Raw genomic sequence first — 14,080 nt, 5'->3', positions numbered from 1 at the left:
GTTTCAAACCGTAATGGACTTGAATTCTGACTGCAGAAAGAGGAAAGGAGTGGGGCTGCATTTTGAGAAGGGCAATATGGAGAAGGGTTATCCCCACACTAAACAGCACTTACAAGGAAGACCAGTGGTACACAGTGTGTGTCTTTTTAAGAATAAGATGCAGACACAACCTTTGGAGCTGCTCCCATCTACAGCTAAAAATAAAAGGCTTGCAATGTCCAACTGAAAAGACTTATAAAAAAAGAAGAAAATAGAAGAAAAATCCCCCAGCTGTGTTCATCTGCTAAAGACACAAAATCTGCTCACCGATCTTTGCTTTCTTCCCACTCCCCAATCATATCCTGCACTACAGAGTCTCTGAATTTAGCTCTCACATTGTCAACATTTTCCAGAACAACAATTATCTTGCAGATGGAAAAGATGTGCAGACCAAAAGGTATAAGCCTAGAATGATAAACAGAGAGATTACCTGAGCCCTCCCTCCTTGCGCTGTGTTCCAAAATAAATCTAGGAATGCTCTGACCGATACCTAGAGCATCTGAAGCTTAACATGTCCTTATGAGTAAGCCCAGACCACACAGTGCTGGTAAAAGGATTGAAGATAAAACACACATGTCATGTGGTGCAAGTTATGCCCCTGCCCTTACCTCCCCTCCAAGCAGGCACGCTGAAATACTCCTGCTAAGAAATCTAGACAGGAGGCAATATACACAAAACCAAAGCCAGGCAAGGGTGAGAACAGCATTACAGGTTGCAGTTCACAGTAAGCTCAGCCCCAGAGATCACGTCAGCCTCTAACTTCCAGTATTTTTTTCATAAAGAGCTTTAAGAACACACCGACCTGGCTCCCCAGATCGCAGAGAACTGAACTAGACCAGTCCTCTGGGACTACAGAAGTTACATGGCCAGCATTGGGCTCACCCTCTTTGCTTGGCCATAATGTACTCAGTATGTATTTCAAGCCTGTGGAAAACATGATTATCCTGAAGGGAAAAAAAAAAAAAAAAAAAGGAAAAAAAAGCCACACACCTTGTAAGACAAAAGCAAGCATCCCTTCTTAGATTCCCAACTGAGTTGAAGTCTGATGCTTCTCACCTTGCAGAAAACCTGATGCTTCTCACCTTGCAGAAAATGCAGTCCAATATAATGACCAAGCATAACAACCACAAACCAAACAAAATCACAAAACCTTTCCATGCCTAAGCAGTTGTAGAAGTGGAAAAAAATGACTTAAAATTTACTTACTGGCCGGACTTCACCAGTAGTGTTGGTATACTGACGGGCCAGACCAAAGTCTAACATGTAGCACTTCCTGTATGTTGAAGGTAAGCGGCCCATGGCAAAATTGGACTAGACAAAGAAAGAAAAAAAAAAATCCATTTGATACCAGCAACTTGGGTAAGAGTGGCCATTTTTTAACAAAACTTTGTCATATAGCCCCACGTGCCTCTGGTGGAAACATAAGTCAAAGAGAAGAATTTTAAGATGCATCTTAAACATCATGATTAGAGAATCACTGCCATGTTAAGAAGTTCACTTTGCAGATAAGTGACTGTGGAGTCTCAAAATAACTAAAATTCACATTAGCTTAGCTAAATTTCAGCTGCTATAAGAAAGAGCTACGTTTAACACCACTAGCTCTGCAGTGAGAGCTCCATCACTTGCATAACAGGCTGGAATTACTGTAGACAAATGCTTCTGTTCGTGGTTCAGCTGCTAGCGTGCATTATTCTGCCCTAACTCCCAGAATCTCCATCCACTGTACTGCATTACCTAAGTTTATCTGAACATTCAGACATCTAAAAAACACTGGGTTTGGTTCTTAGTAAATAAACTGAAAACAAGCAAGTGGCGCAGCTCTTTTTTAACCCCCATCATAAAGTTATATCCTTTACCATAATGGATGGCTGCTAAAGGATTTGTGGCCAGTCAAATTAGTGACTGATTTTCAGCTGAATTTGTTCAGGCAAAACCAGCTGATTTTAAAAGCAACAAATGATTTTGCTGAAAGGAAGATGTTCTCAGGGATGATGTAGCAACAAGTGTCCAGGTCAAGTAGTGAAGAGCTGCAGGAAAAAGACTGGGTCCTACAGTGAGGCTTGGAATTATTGTGCCTCATTGAGGCAGATAACCAACACCGTGACTGTGTTTCCGACACTGGAAACTGTGCTCCAATTTTTTCAGCAATTGCTCAGAAAAGATTAAGAGAATTATTTAGCTAAGTCGAATAAATGCTATTTCATGTATTTAAGTGATGGGTCATAGAGCAAGACATCCTTTCTGAACCTCTTTTATAGTAATAATTGGTTGGACTCCAAATGATTGTTCAAAATTAGATTGCTTCGTCATGTGATCTTGACTGGTACAAGTATGACTGACAGCTACTAACATGGAGCAGCCTCTGCTGATAAAAACTAGTTTGCTATGCACTTAAAGGAATGACAGTACTATATTACTATTCTGTACTTATAGAAAACAGCCAACGTGTCAGACAGTGGGAGCGTGCAAGGAGGCCTAAATGCCTCCACTGAGATCTGCCCATATTCAGACTGTCTCTATTGACTCAAGCAGCACAGAGAGACATACAACCACAAGGAAAATTTCCAAAACAACATACAGGCTTGATGTCACGATGCAGGAATCCCACAGAGTGAATGGCTTCTATTGATTCCAGAATCTGTTTGCCTAATCGCAGCGTTGTGCTCAGTGTGAAAGTCCCTCGAGGCTGACTCCTTCTGAGGTCTGCAAGATTTCGGCCCTGAAACAATCAATAAAACACTTAAACCATCACACTAAAGCATAGCATTTCACAGCTGCAAGTTCTAACATGCATCCCCAAAAAAGCAGAAATGCTAATCAGACAGGTGCTCACCTTATGTCTACTTTATTTCTTGTATATGATCTTCCAATACTTCATTTTAACTTAAGTGATGTATTTGCTGATAAGAAGATACCAGACCATTATTTGGGGAAGTCAGCTGATGTACTATTTGGGAAATAGGCACAGCATGGACAGCAGTGCCTCAGACTGTATGAGCTGATCTTCTTACCGTTAAGCCTAGACTATATAGAAGCTGATTTAAGAACAACCTTTGACTGTTCTCTGAGCCATCTAAAGATTAAAGCAGTACAAATATGATAAGCAGGTCATGAAGCCACTATCTATTACAGCTCATAGAAGCAGTTTCATCAGAAACTCCCTACACAGAACTGTCTGGCTCAAGCTCAAGTCAACACTGTTGTGACAACGCCACAATTGGGAAAGTTGTCTATCAAGAGAATCACACCCAAAATCAGGAGAGGAGTATTTTTCCACTGACTTAAGAAATACTTATTAGAAAAATTGTTAATTTACCTCCAGTTAATTAAATTTCTGTGGAAAAAACGTCTACCAGCTGTGCATGAAAATAAAGACAACTGGGGGTGGGGGGTGGGGGGGGGGGCGCGAAAGACAGACTGAACACCAGAACACCTGAAGAATGTGTTCTTTGATCTCTGTCATCTCAGCTTTGTCTATACCTCTAGATTTGTAAAGAGAAAGAAGGTGTTAAAATGAGTATATTCTATGGCAGAGTACCCCTCTAATACACAGAACTAATGCATTTATCAACTGATCAAAAACATTAGGAATAAGAGTCCACTTTCAGAGAACATGCATCAAGAACAAAAGTTATAGGGACATGCCGATTATCACTATACTACAAAATCTCTTGCTTCTGCAGAGACATACATGCTTATAATACAAGTCCAGATGTATTCAAACAAAATTCACAACAGAAGATATATAAAAGATTCCAAACATTGGATGAGAAAACACAGATTGCTCTCCAAACCAGTGAAATGCCATCTATTCATCCACCCATTTCCAGTTCTCAAGTTATTTACAGACATTAAGAGGCCAACTGGAACTGGCTCTTTTAGCGTATGACTAGTCTCTCAAATTGTTTTGACCCATGTTTCACTTCAGGGCTCTGGTCCCTTGAACAACCACACTTGATACAGGTCAGCTAATACAGATACAGCCAAGCCACAGCAACTGGCCCAGGTTTGCTCCTTAGCATGAACAGAATAAGACTAAGCTACTTCTCTAGTGCTTATCTTTTCTAATTTCTGTGACAGTTTACTAGAGGCAGCACAGATTTGTCATTGCTATCCTGAACGATCCGAGTTACTTAATTGACAGCAAATCTTTCTTTCCACTGTAAAGTGGTTCCTTGGACACCAACTCTCTTATCCAATGGTAATAGGGAAAGGCAGATTTTTTTCAGAGATGCACACTGAAATATGCCATAATTTTCCCCAGCTGGTTTGGGAGATGGTCTCAGACACTTGCTCTCCAGAAACAACCCAAGGCATGTGAATATCCAATACTGCCCCCAGGAAAAGACAGAAAATGGGCATTATTTTCCAAATAAAAACCATCAGGCTGGCTAAGAAACAGAGCAGATGCAATGAGTTGCAAAGCTTAGAGTGGAAGCCTCAGTCCCAGCGACTGAAGAGAAAAGGGGAATTGCAGTACACAATAGTCAGAGGGACACATGATAAACCATGTCTCAGCAGACCTCGAAGTTGAAGGAGAATTTTAGCTTGAAGAGTGATGGTGCAAAACTATCTAATGCTTTAAGTATCAAAATCTTCATTTGCAAATAACAAAATGATTTTTAGCTCTGCCTACTCTACGAGCTCAGCTACATAGTCAAGAACAGACTAGAAAGTAAGAGATTCTGTGCAGAGAAGTTTTTTCCCAAGGTATAGTCATCTTCATCAGGCTTGTTAAGGACAGGATCGGGGGGTTAGAAGCCTTGTTGTTCCATGAGCTCCAGATTAGCCCTTTTGAGAATCATATTCACGCTCACACTGCAGCAGCAGCAATTGCCAAGGTTGGTTAGAGAGCAAAAGGTTTTTTCTATCCATAACAGCAGTTGGGATGCCAATGGCCTGTAAAAGGCAAACCCAAGCATCAGGAATTTACTGGTTTTATACATCTGCCTTGCAAAGTAGAACTACACTTCAAAAGAATCAGAAGTTTATTTTAAAGAAGTACTGGGGTCTGCTGGTGTCTATTTTACTTCATTCACCATTCACTAATTAAAAATAACCTTCTAGTTTATGCACCTGCTTACTTCTCATTACATAGTGCTTCAACTTTCTCACTTTCCTTCAGCATGTTCTATCACCCAAATTATACATAAAGAAACATGACATGGGCTGTAAGCTCTTCAGGGGGAGGGTAGGCTTGTATTGTATATGGTGCTTTGCACAGCAAAGCTCTGATCATACAAGCTGCAAGATAGGACAAGTTCCCTGTCAACTCTTATGTCAGGTGCTGAAACAGGCCAGCTTCCAAGGCAACCATGTCAGAAAGAAGCACCTTTAGTTTGAAAGTATTCCCCTTGAGCCAGGGACAATCTCCCTCTCTTAAAGGCTTTTCTTCCATGTGTTTTTGACTCAGCCATCTCTTCCCACTTGCTCCCCTCCAACTTTTTCTCCTGTGACTGTATGCTGTAAAAAAAAGCTGCAGAAAGCTGCTTTCGTGAAAAAGAAAGCTGTTTTCATAACAGTACCACCATATTTGGGCTCTGAAGATCTAACTATATATGATTTCTTGGTGAAGTTTCATGCTGAACCATGCAGAAGCCCCTGCAGCTCCTGCTGTTATTGTGGCTTGTGCAGACACCATGTACAACTTCAGCTGGCTAACTGATAGGGCTAGCTGGCTGTCTAGCAGTACAGTCACCATGTGCTAGCTACCCAAGTATTTACCCATATTGCTTAATATCAGCAATGTTCAAACAGGAGAAAACATTTTCACAGCAGAAGCCAAGCTACTGCTGAGCTTGGTAGAGACAGGGGAGCCAGAGATCACTTCCTTTCATAGAGAAGACTGCACTGCTGGTGTGACACCACTGGCTCCCACCGCACTCTGAGCTCTGATACAAGACACATTTTGAATGCTGCATCACAGAGCTCAGCAGGCGATATTTCAAACAGCTGCCACTGCTGCATGATATTGTGGGTAGCTCCTGTGAGCATTCTGAATTGAGTGCTTTCCCCAGAAAATTGACAGAACGCCACCTTAAACAGAAAAGCAGAGCTATGAAATATCTTAGCGCATCTTGACAACTGGAGCTATCCCAAGGGATAGCACAGCAACACCACCCCTTCTCACTGTCTCCCATTCCACCCACTTTCTATGTACACCAAAGTCTCTACACCAGTGCTTGGCCTTATTCTCTCACTGTAAATCCTTCCCCCGTGATGCCATCTCCATGGGGCAGCAGGGAGAGGGGATGCACAGAACTCACCTGAAGCTGCATGACCACATAATTAAATTTTTCATTCCTTCCACAGCCAATAAATCTGCAAACATGATCCTTCCCTGAAAAAAAACAGAAACATACAGAATAGAACATAAGATAACAACCCTGTGATCACGATTTTTTGAAAAATTGTTTCTTATCAAGGGCTTGTAACCGTTAAGTGGCATCAGGCAGGGAGTTTTGCAGAACGGATTGATTTTGTTTCTACTTCCCAGTCTCGTAGCTCAGGAGTGTACTGACATTCAACAAGAAAACTGCCTGTGGAATAACCATTAGTGGAAATCAGTGTCAGGGATCCTCAAATCCTCAAACTGACACAGGGCACAAGTGAGAGTGTGACAAACTACAGTTTATACCACCATGTACATGCAACACCACCACAGCCACTACCATCCCTGAACTAAACCATGGGTAGCACACATGACCACATGGTTTCACAGGTTCACTGGCAGCACTCTTAAGCTCATTACACCAACTTTACATGCTGACTTTACAGACCACCACTACACTTGCCTATTAGCATTGCTTACCCTGAAACAGCTAAACTAATGCTACTTCAACATGGATGAACCCCAATTTTAATAGAAACATCTGAAAAAGAAAGATGCTTATGGAAAAACTCCATTAAACATTAAAGCAATTTCATAATAAAAGAAGAAAATAAACTGGGCAATTTCATCTCAAGTTCTGGCATGAAGTACAAACTACATCTATTCAGGCAAAATCAAAACCAACCAGCCATCCCGCAACACTCAGCTAGTCCTCTAGGTTCATCCCCTGTGGTACAAAAGTGCTGATGCAATGTCTACATATCATCACATGGCATCAGGCAGGTGATGCCTTTTTTATCTTTAAAAAAAAAAAAAAATGCAGAGAACATGGAGACTGTGGTTTCAGCTCCTGCCCTGTAATGATTTGTGATGGTGTACTCTCTGTATCAGCAAAAGGGGAAGTATGATGCATGCGTTCCTCTAATAACAGACTACTGATAACAGAGTAAAGGTTGATGCACACCACAACGGTGAATATTTGCTCCTGGTGGGGTTTCTAAGCAGTAAAGAGGGTGAGTATCATTGCATAGTTTTGCCCTGTATTTCTTTCAAGCACTTGAGCAATAATGATTTTAATTAGTTTTTAAACCAAAGCTTATTGTTTGATACTTCCCAGTTTTAAAATAAAAAGAGAAAGAACAAACACATACAGTAATCAACAATTGCACTGCCTGTAACACCCTCACGACCCTGCTATTGCTCTCATTGTGTGCACCATAGGCCTGAGGCATCAAAAACTGTTGGGGACAGCAGGACATGACAGAATAGGAACCTGGAGGGCAGCAGGAGACAAAGAAGCAGCTTTCTCACTGGAGAACCAGAGCTTTGACCAGAGCAATACATACAACTGGGGAATATGAAACTCCATCCCAGGGCTCTCGGTAAGAGCATCAAGAGCCTGCCCTCCAGGGCCCAGCAGTATCCCACAGCAGAACACCCCCACTCTCTCTCCTACCACAAGGGAGATAACAGCTGCTGGCAACCAGAACTGGAGGGACAGAAGCCTTGGCTACCCCTTACTCCCTTTGGAAGAACAGGCTTAAAAGCAACCAACCCACCAACCAATCCTAGTATCCACCTATATCTGGTTAGATAAGTAGGAAGGTTATGTTGCTGCAGGTTCCTCGTGTCTCTGGCACAGACTTAAGGACATTGTCCAGTTTCAGGACTGAGTGTGCAAGACCATGCTGAAACCATCAAGGAATGTCACAAGCCACCGTATTTCAGGAAAAGATATTCAGAAATCAGGAAAGTACCTTATTCAGTATACATCAGGCAGCCTGCACACTCTTCCTTGATCCTTTTTCTCCCATACCAAGCCTATATCCTGTGTGCGCCCATGAGTACTGGGTGCCACTGGCTTCCTACTATCTGCAAATTCAGTGTTGATTGTGACATACAGGGTTTTGGTTTTCTGAGGGAACTCTTTGAGACACTGTTTGGATGTAGCACACGTCCTGGCCTGGGCATTACCAAGAAGGGATCGCCAGCAAGCCTCAACTGTCCTACATGTCTTCCTGCCATGGGTCCCAACATGGATGGCTATGCTGCCTGCCAATGTGAAGGCAGCCTCAAAGCCAGATTTGTGGCTACAAAGTCAGCATATCTGGACAACCTCAGAAAGAACGAGTTATCTTTCTTTAGGAGCTTATGATACCTGTGTGCTTCAGCAAACTGGCAATCTACACAGGTCTCGGAGAGGATGGACAGGCCAGTGCAGGTCCACTCTCATCCCAGAACTGACTCCTTTAAGTCTGTACAGATTCACACAGACCAGCCTGGCTTACTTACAGACATGCTGTGAGTCCCATTTTGCTTTTTTTTGCCTTTCAGAGCACCAGGAGATGGATACTGAGGCAACAGCCAAAACAATGACTGCTTCTACTGGCAATGAGAGCTACTGTGTGGTAAAAAGGGTAAATGACTCCAATTTTTACTTGCTTTTATTGTTTTAAATAATTGCAAAGCACTGATAGGCAGGACACCATGTGCTTTTTATTGCTGTAAAACTACAGACAAGAACATTAAAAACCAATCTTCTGACAGGGAGAACCTGGCCACCTAAATCAACCATTTCAGCAAAAACAGGAGTGGTAGTATCCAATACACTTGACTGTGACTTAAGACACATCCCTGCCAATTCGGTACTGCCTCTTCTGATTTCGAGTGTATTCCCGAGACCTTTTTGGTTTTTTTCTTTTTTTTTAAATCAGTTTCCTCCATAACATTGTTGTTTTCTGGATCACAAAATTTTACAGAAAGAAAAAGCATTTAAATTTTTAATTTATCATCTTTGAGAATTGTATGCACATTTAGGCCAACAACATGTTTCTGCTTATTATAATTTTTGAAATAATGAACTGACTGACAGTTCTTGATGACCCACATCCCCAAACTGACTTGATTTTATACTGAATCCTCCTTTCCAGCCTAAAATGGGCTCCTACCTGACCTGTTGTTGGTCCTGGGAATTGAGGCTCTCCCTGAACAGCTCTCCCATGTACTATTCTGCAACACAAGCAACACCAGGAAAAGAAGAAAAGGGGGGAAGGGAAGACTGTGCCAATTCCTGCATGAAACAAAAGGAATATAACAGAGTATAGAGAAAGCAGGTCACATTTAGAGGTGGTGTATGTACAGCCAGCTGGTCATATAGATGGGATAAATGCTTGCAGCATCAACCCCTCTGGGTTTCTGAGACTTACTCATTTTCCAGCTACAGGAGGCACCAGGTTACAACTGTTTCCTTTCTTGGAGGAGTTCATGCCTTGCTGAAGTAGCAGACGGAGGCTCACAGTCAGGCGTGACTTTGGGATTGCTGCAGATCAGTCCTGAGGCTGATCAGGATTATGAAGCCCGCAAGAACAATTGTGTTAACAACCTCCTGTGCAGCCAGGATGATGGGACTGTCATACTTTCCTTTAAGGCAGAAGGAAATAGCCCTCTTTGCTCACACATGCCCTCCTCAAGCATGAAGATCATAGCACAGAGAGCAGCAAAGCATATTTTAACCCAGAAAAGTAAGAAAAGGAAAAAAAAAGTTTTTTTCAAGGTATACTTAGTATGGGGAGCCTCACAACCATTTTACTGCACTAACTGCCAGATCACACTTGTTCCTTTGCTAGACTGTTCCACTGAACAGCCACTCTGGTATTACAGAAGATCACGAGCTCATACTTCAGAAAATAAGTCCTATATCTGTACTTGTTTATTACTAAAACAAAGCAGTTATCTTCCAACAAAGTAAAGGAACAGAGCAAGAGATTAATAAGAGTTTTGGCCTGTTAACTAACATAGGTTGGAGGAATAAGTCAGCCTCATGTTCATAAACACTGACCTGAGAAAAGTTTCAGAGAACATGTGTTTTGTTTTGTTTCACATGCATTCATTTTTCCAAACATTTAGTTAAGGCAATGTTTTAATGTTCACCCATAGAAAAATATTCTTTCTACTGCTGCCTTTAAACTAAAATGAACATAATAATCTCCCATGTAATACTGGGTAAGAAATACAAATATTTCAGTTACTGAAATGGTCTTCACCATCCTTGTTCTGAAGGAACTTAAAAATTACAGTCAATAACCATGTCCTCATGTATAAAAATAACTTCAAGTATCTGGGAAACCATTCCACCCTAGGATAGATATTCATCACCTTGTAGAGATATGAATAAAAACTCCATGTTAGTACTTAAAAACTTTCATTACATGAAAAACTTCCATTACACAGCACTTAAAAAAAATTAAATGATGATCCTTTTTTGAGTGTATTTTTCCACACGGATCAATTTCAAAGTGCTGGAAACCAATATTCATTCCAATCTTCTACTCGTTTAAGTTCTTAAATATTCCTAATGTATTTTCAATACAGCAATGAAACTAATCAAATAAACAGTAAGAAAGAAATATGTGACATTATTGTTGCAATTTGAAGGTTTTTTTTTTTTTTGTAACAGACTCCATATTTCCTGCATTTTCACCTGTAGAAAACAAATAACCACTCTTCTCCACAAAGGAGTTCAAGAATTTAATCTTTTAAATTCATGCTAAAATTATTTTGTGATTCATCTCCATAGATGGGCTGTCTCATTGCTAACAGTCCACCCAAAACACTGAAGAAAGTTCTACTGCATAGATTATCGTAAATCTCATAGCAATTATTGTTACTTTTATTACTGTTACCTTACCGATTCTTGCATTTCCTCTGCAGTACGAGACCAACACTGACATAATACATGAGTCCATCAGTGGCCACCCGGATGGTTGCAGGAAAAGGAGAACATGACATTCAAAAACCATGACAAAACGTTGGAGAACTGGGTTTGTTCAGCCTTAGGAAGACAGCAGAGGGGGATCTAACTGCTGGTCAGAGCCACCTAACAGAAGAGTGCTGAGAAGATGGAGCCTGATTTTTCTCAGAGGCGCACAGAGAGGCATTGGACATGAGCTGCAACATGGGAAATTCCCATTAGGTGTCATTTCTTTTTCACCACGAGGGTGGTCAAACCCTGGAACAGGGGCCCAGAGAGGCTGTGGGATCTCCACCTTTGGAGATCATTCAAACTTCACTGGAAAAGGCCCAGAGCAACCTGATCTATTTATTTCTGCTTGGACCAGGAGGTTGTACGAGAGACCTCCAGAGGTGCCCTCCACCAGCCTAAAAAATTATGCTCTGGATCTCTCCATGTCAAACACTCATTTTTGTTTAAGGCCTGCCTCTCGCATCAGCAGTGACCTCTGACCTCGCTAATCACAAACTCAGCTTAATTCCAGAATCATCAGTCAAGTTTCTTTTTATTCAGTTAATACATGACGTATCAAAACCAATGGTATACTGCTGGCCAAAAATAACCAGCATGGCACAGCTATCCAGCAGCTCTACCCTAAAGACAACTGCATAGGAAAAGCCCAAGTGCTCAGTGACGTAACTTGCTTGAGCACTTGGCACTGCCAGGGTCTCTATTATATACACAGTTGTGGACATCTAGCTATACAATTGCTCTCACTGGCATTTGGAAAGCTGCAGCTATTTCTCATGCTCTACATTATAGATATAATATACATTTTACAGCTATCTTCTTTTTTATTCACCTGTCAACATCAGTATCAAGTTTATCAGCTTATCACAGATTTTGTATTGTGGGGATATTGAATTCACTTCTGTACAAATATTATAAAGAAATGGAGGATCCATCAGGACTAGAAAATGAAACAAGAGTTATTTTAATCATCTTCTAACTTTTCTTGGAAGTGGTGAATGTAGCTTGGCAAAGCTGACTTGCATACAGTTTTCTTTCCTTTGCAGTTAGCAAGTTTCATCTCTGGCCAGACAAACTAGCTGACTTCAGGGACTTGTCAACTCAGCTGGAGACAAGAAGTTCTGAACATGAAAGAAAACAAATTCTATGCTGGAAGTAAGGCTTAAATAACTACATTACCCAATAGTAATCAACTAGGATTTAATCAACTGGGTTAACCTTGCTAGTGCTTCTGTAATAAATTAATAAACTAATGGACATAAAAACAAAAGGCTGGTCATCACCTTCTAATCAAACAGTAAAAGGTAAAACTGCCTGACACTGCATGGCATAATTTCCTCTACTTGTTTCCCAAGACCACTAAAAACTTTAAGATGAGCAACTGCTAATAGATCCCCCACAGGGCAAGGCAGAATAGCAAAGGAGCAAGAATTCAACACAGCCTCAAAAAAAGTGTGTTTTAAATCCTCTTTCATCCATCCCATGTCCTTCCCCCATCCTGTGACGCTGTGGTTGACACAGAAAACACATGGCCCAAACACCAGTTCATTCAAACACACATAGGGCTCTTCCACATGGACAAATGCAGTGCTGGGCAGAGAGGCTAGAGCTACATCAAGTGTCTGAATCTGCCACCCTGTGATAGCCTAAAAACCTGCCAAGGGTAATTTACCCTGCTTTCCAGCCTTTACAGATAGCTTGGTTACATCCAATCCCTGGCAGTAAACAGGGAATAAGCAACACAGACTTGCTTCACTATCTGGCGTAATAAAATCAGGTACTCAAAAACTACAAAGCCTGTGACCAGGCTGCATCTTGCACAACTACTCAATATGCAGAAGATCTCTGCACTGCAGAATAAAATTAATCAGTCCTACGCAATGAGATTGGTTACACTGAAAAGAAGGCATTTACAAAGAAATTGACACACTGAAGAGAGCTTAGGAATATCTGGCTGCAGAGTGGGGTCAAAGGCAAGTACACGGGGCCTCATAGCCTCACACCAGGGCAAAATTGCCACTGCAGATAAACAGAAAACAGTGCTCAGCACCAGAATAATCTGGCCATTTTAACTGACAATCTGACTGTTAGGCTGCTCCAAGGAGAATCCCAGCAAAGGAAACTGAATGCTGGGGCCACATCCATATCTTGGGGAGCCTGTGGACCATAAGGCATCCGAAGTGCACACCTCCTGAGCGATCCTTTTGCACTGTCCTAGTCTCACAAGCCCTCAGAGTGCTCCCAGAGAGACCTATCAAGAAGTGAGTAAGGACAGGGAGAATACTTTTGAATTCAAAGCATCTGCTGCTGGGCCTCACACAGCCCCAGTTGAGCATCTAGAGCAGACACAGTGCCTGGTTTGGCATGTAAAGGTGGTTTCCACGCCCCTCTCTGCAGCAGTGGAAAAGCTAGAGAAAATAATCCACTGGATTTAGTCAGGGATACTGGTTTACTATTTCTGCAGTTAAGGCTGCTGTTGGAAAGGCAGACTGACACTGAGATAGCCCAAGCCAAGCACCTCAAAAGCTGTGCAACAGCTGTTCTAACAGAGCTGTTGCGTTTTGATTAACCTCAAAGACCTCAGAGATGGGAAACAGAGTATTTCACAGATGCTCCTTTGCTACCTGAATGTTGCTCCACAGCAAATCCAGGGCAGGAAAAAAAGTCACAGAGAGAACAGGCAGGTTTCTGTCTGTCTGTATTCCAAAGGGTTAGAAAAGCATTGAAGATATGGAAAAACATCTGCTCTTCTAGAAGTGACAGGACTCTTCCTTCCACATGTTGATTGACAGGAAACCATCCCAGTTTTAATCCCCATGATTCCAAAGAACAGGAGTCAGAGTCTGGTTTATAATAGCAATGAGGTTTTAAAGCAAGCCCCCATATTGCCTTAAATCATTGCAATTACCATGTGTCAGTGTTGTTCACAGAGTGGCTTTGGGTCATGTAAA

At 41.7% G+C, this 14,080-nt stretch overlaps 1 protein-coding gene across 1 annotated transcript in view; it reads right to left on the bottom strand.

Moving 5' to 3' along the window:
* Positions 1-14,080, bottom strand: part of TTBK1 (tau tubulin kinase 1) — a 118,198-nt gene that overhangs the window by 74,777 nt on the left and 29,341 nt on the right. Inside the window, exons 6-8 of the mRNA XM_075496646.1 lie at positions 6,306-6,379; positions 2,618-2,758; positions 1,246-1,350 (exon numbers count right to left, since the gene is read on the bottom strand). Of these exons, the coding sequence (XP_075352761.1) occupies positions 1,246-1,350; positions 2,618-2,758; positions 6,306-6,379 (320 nt within the window). The remainder of the gene's footprint in view (positions 1-1,245; positions 1,351-2,617; positions 2,759-6,305; positions 6,380-14,080) is intronic.

Source organism: Mycteria americana, chromosome 3 (genome assembly GCF_035582795.1).
Source record: "Mycteria americana isolate JAX WOST 10 ecotype Jacksonville Zoo and Gardens chromosome 3, USCA_MyAme_1.0, whole genome shotgun sequence".
NCBI lineage: Eukaryota > Metazoa > Chordata > Aves > Ciconiiformes > Ciconiidae > Mycteria > Mycteria americana.
The sequence above is the reverse complement of the archived record's forward strand: the minus strand, read 5'-3'. Positions and strand labels throughout refer to the sequence as shown.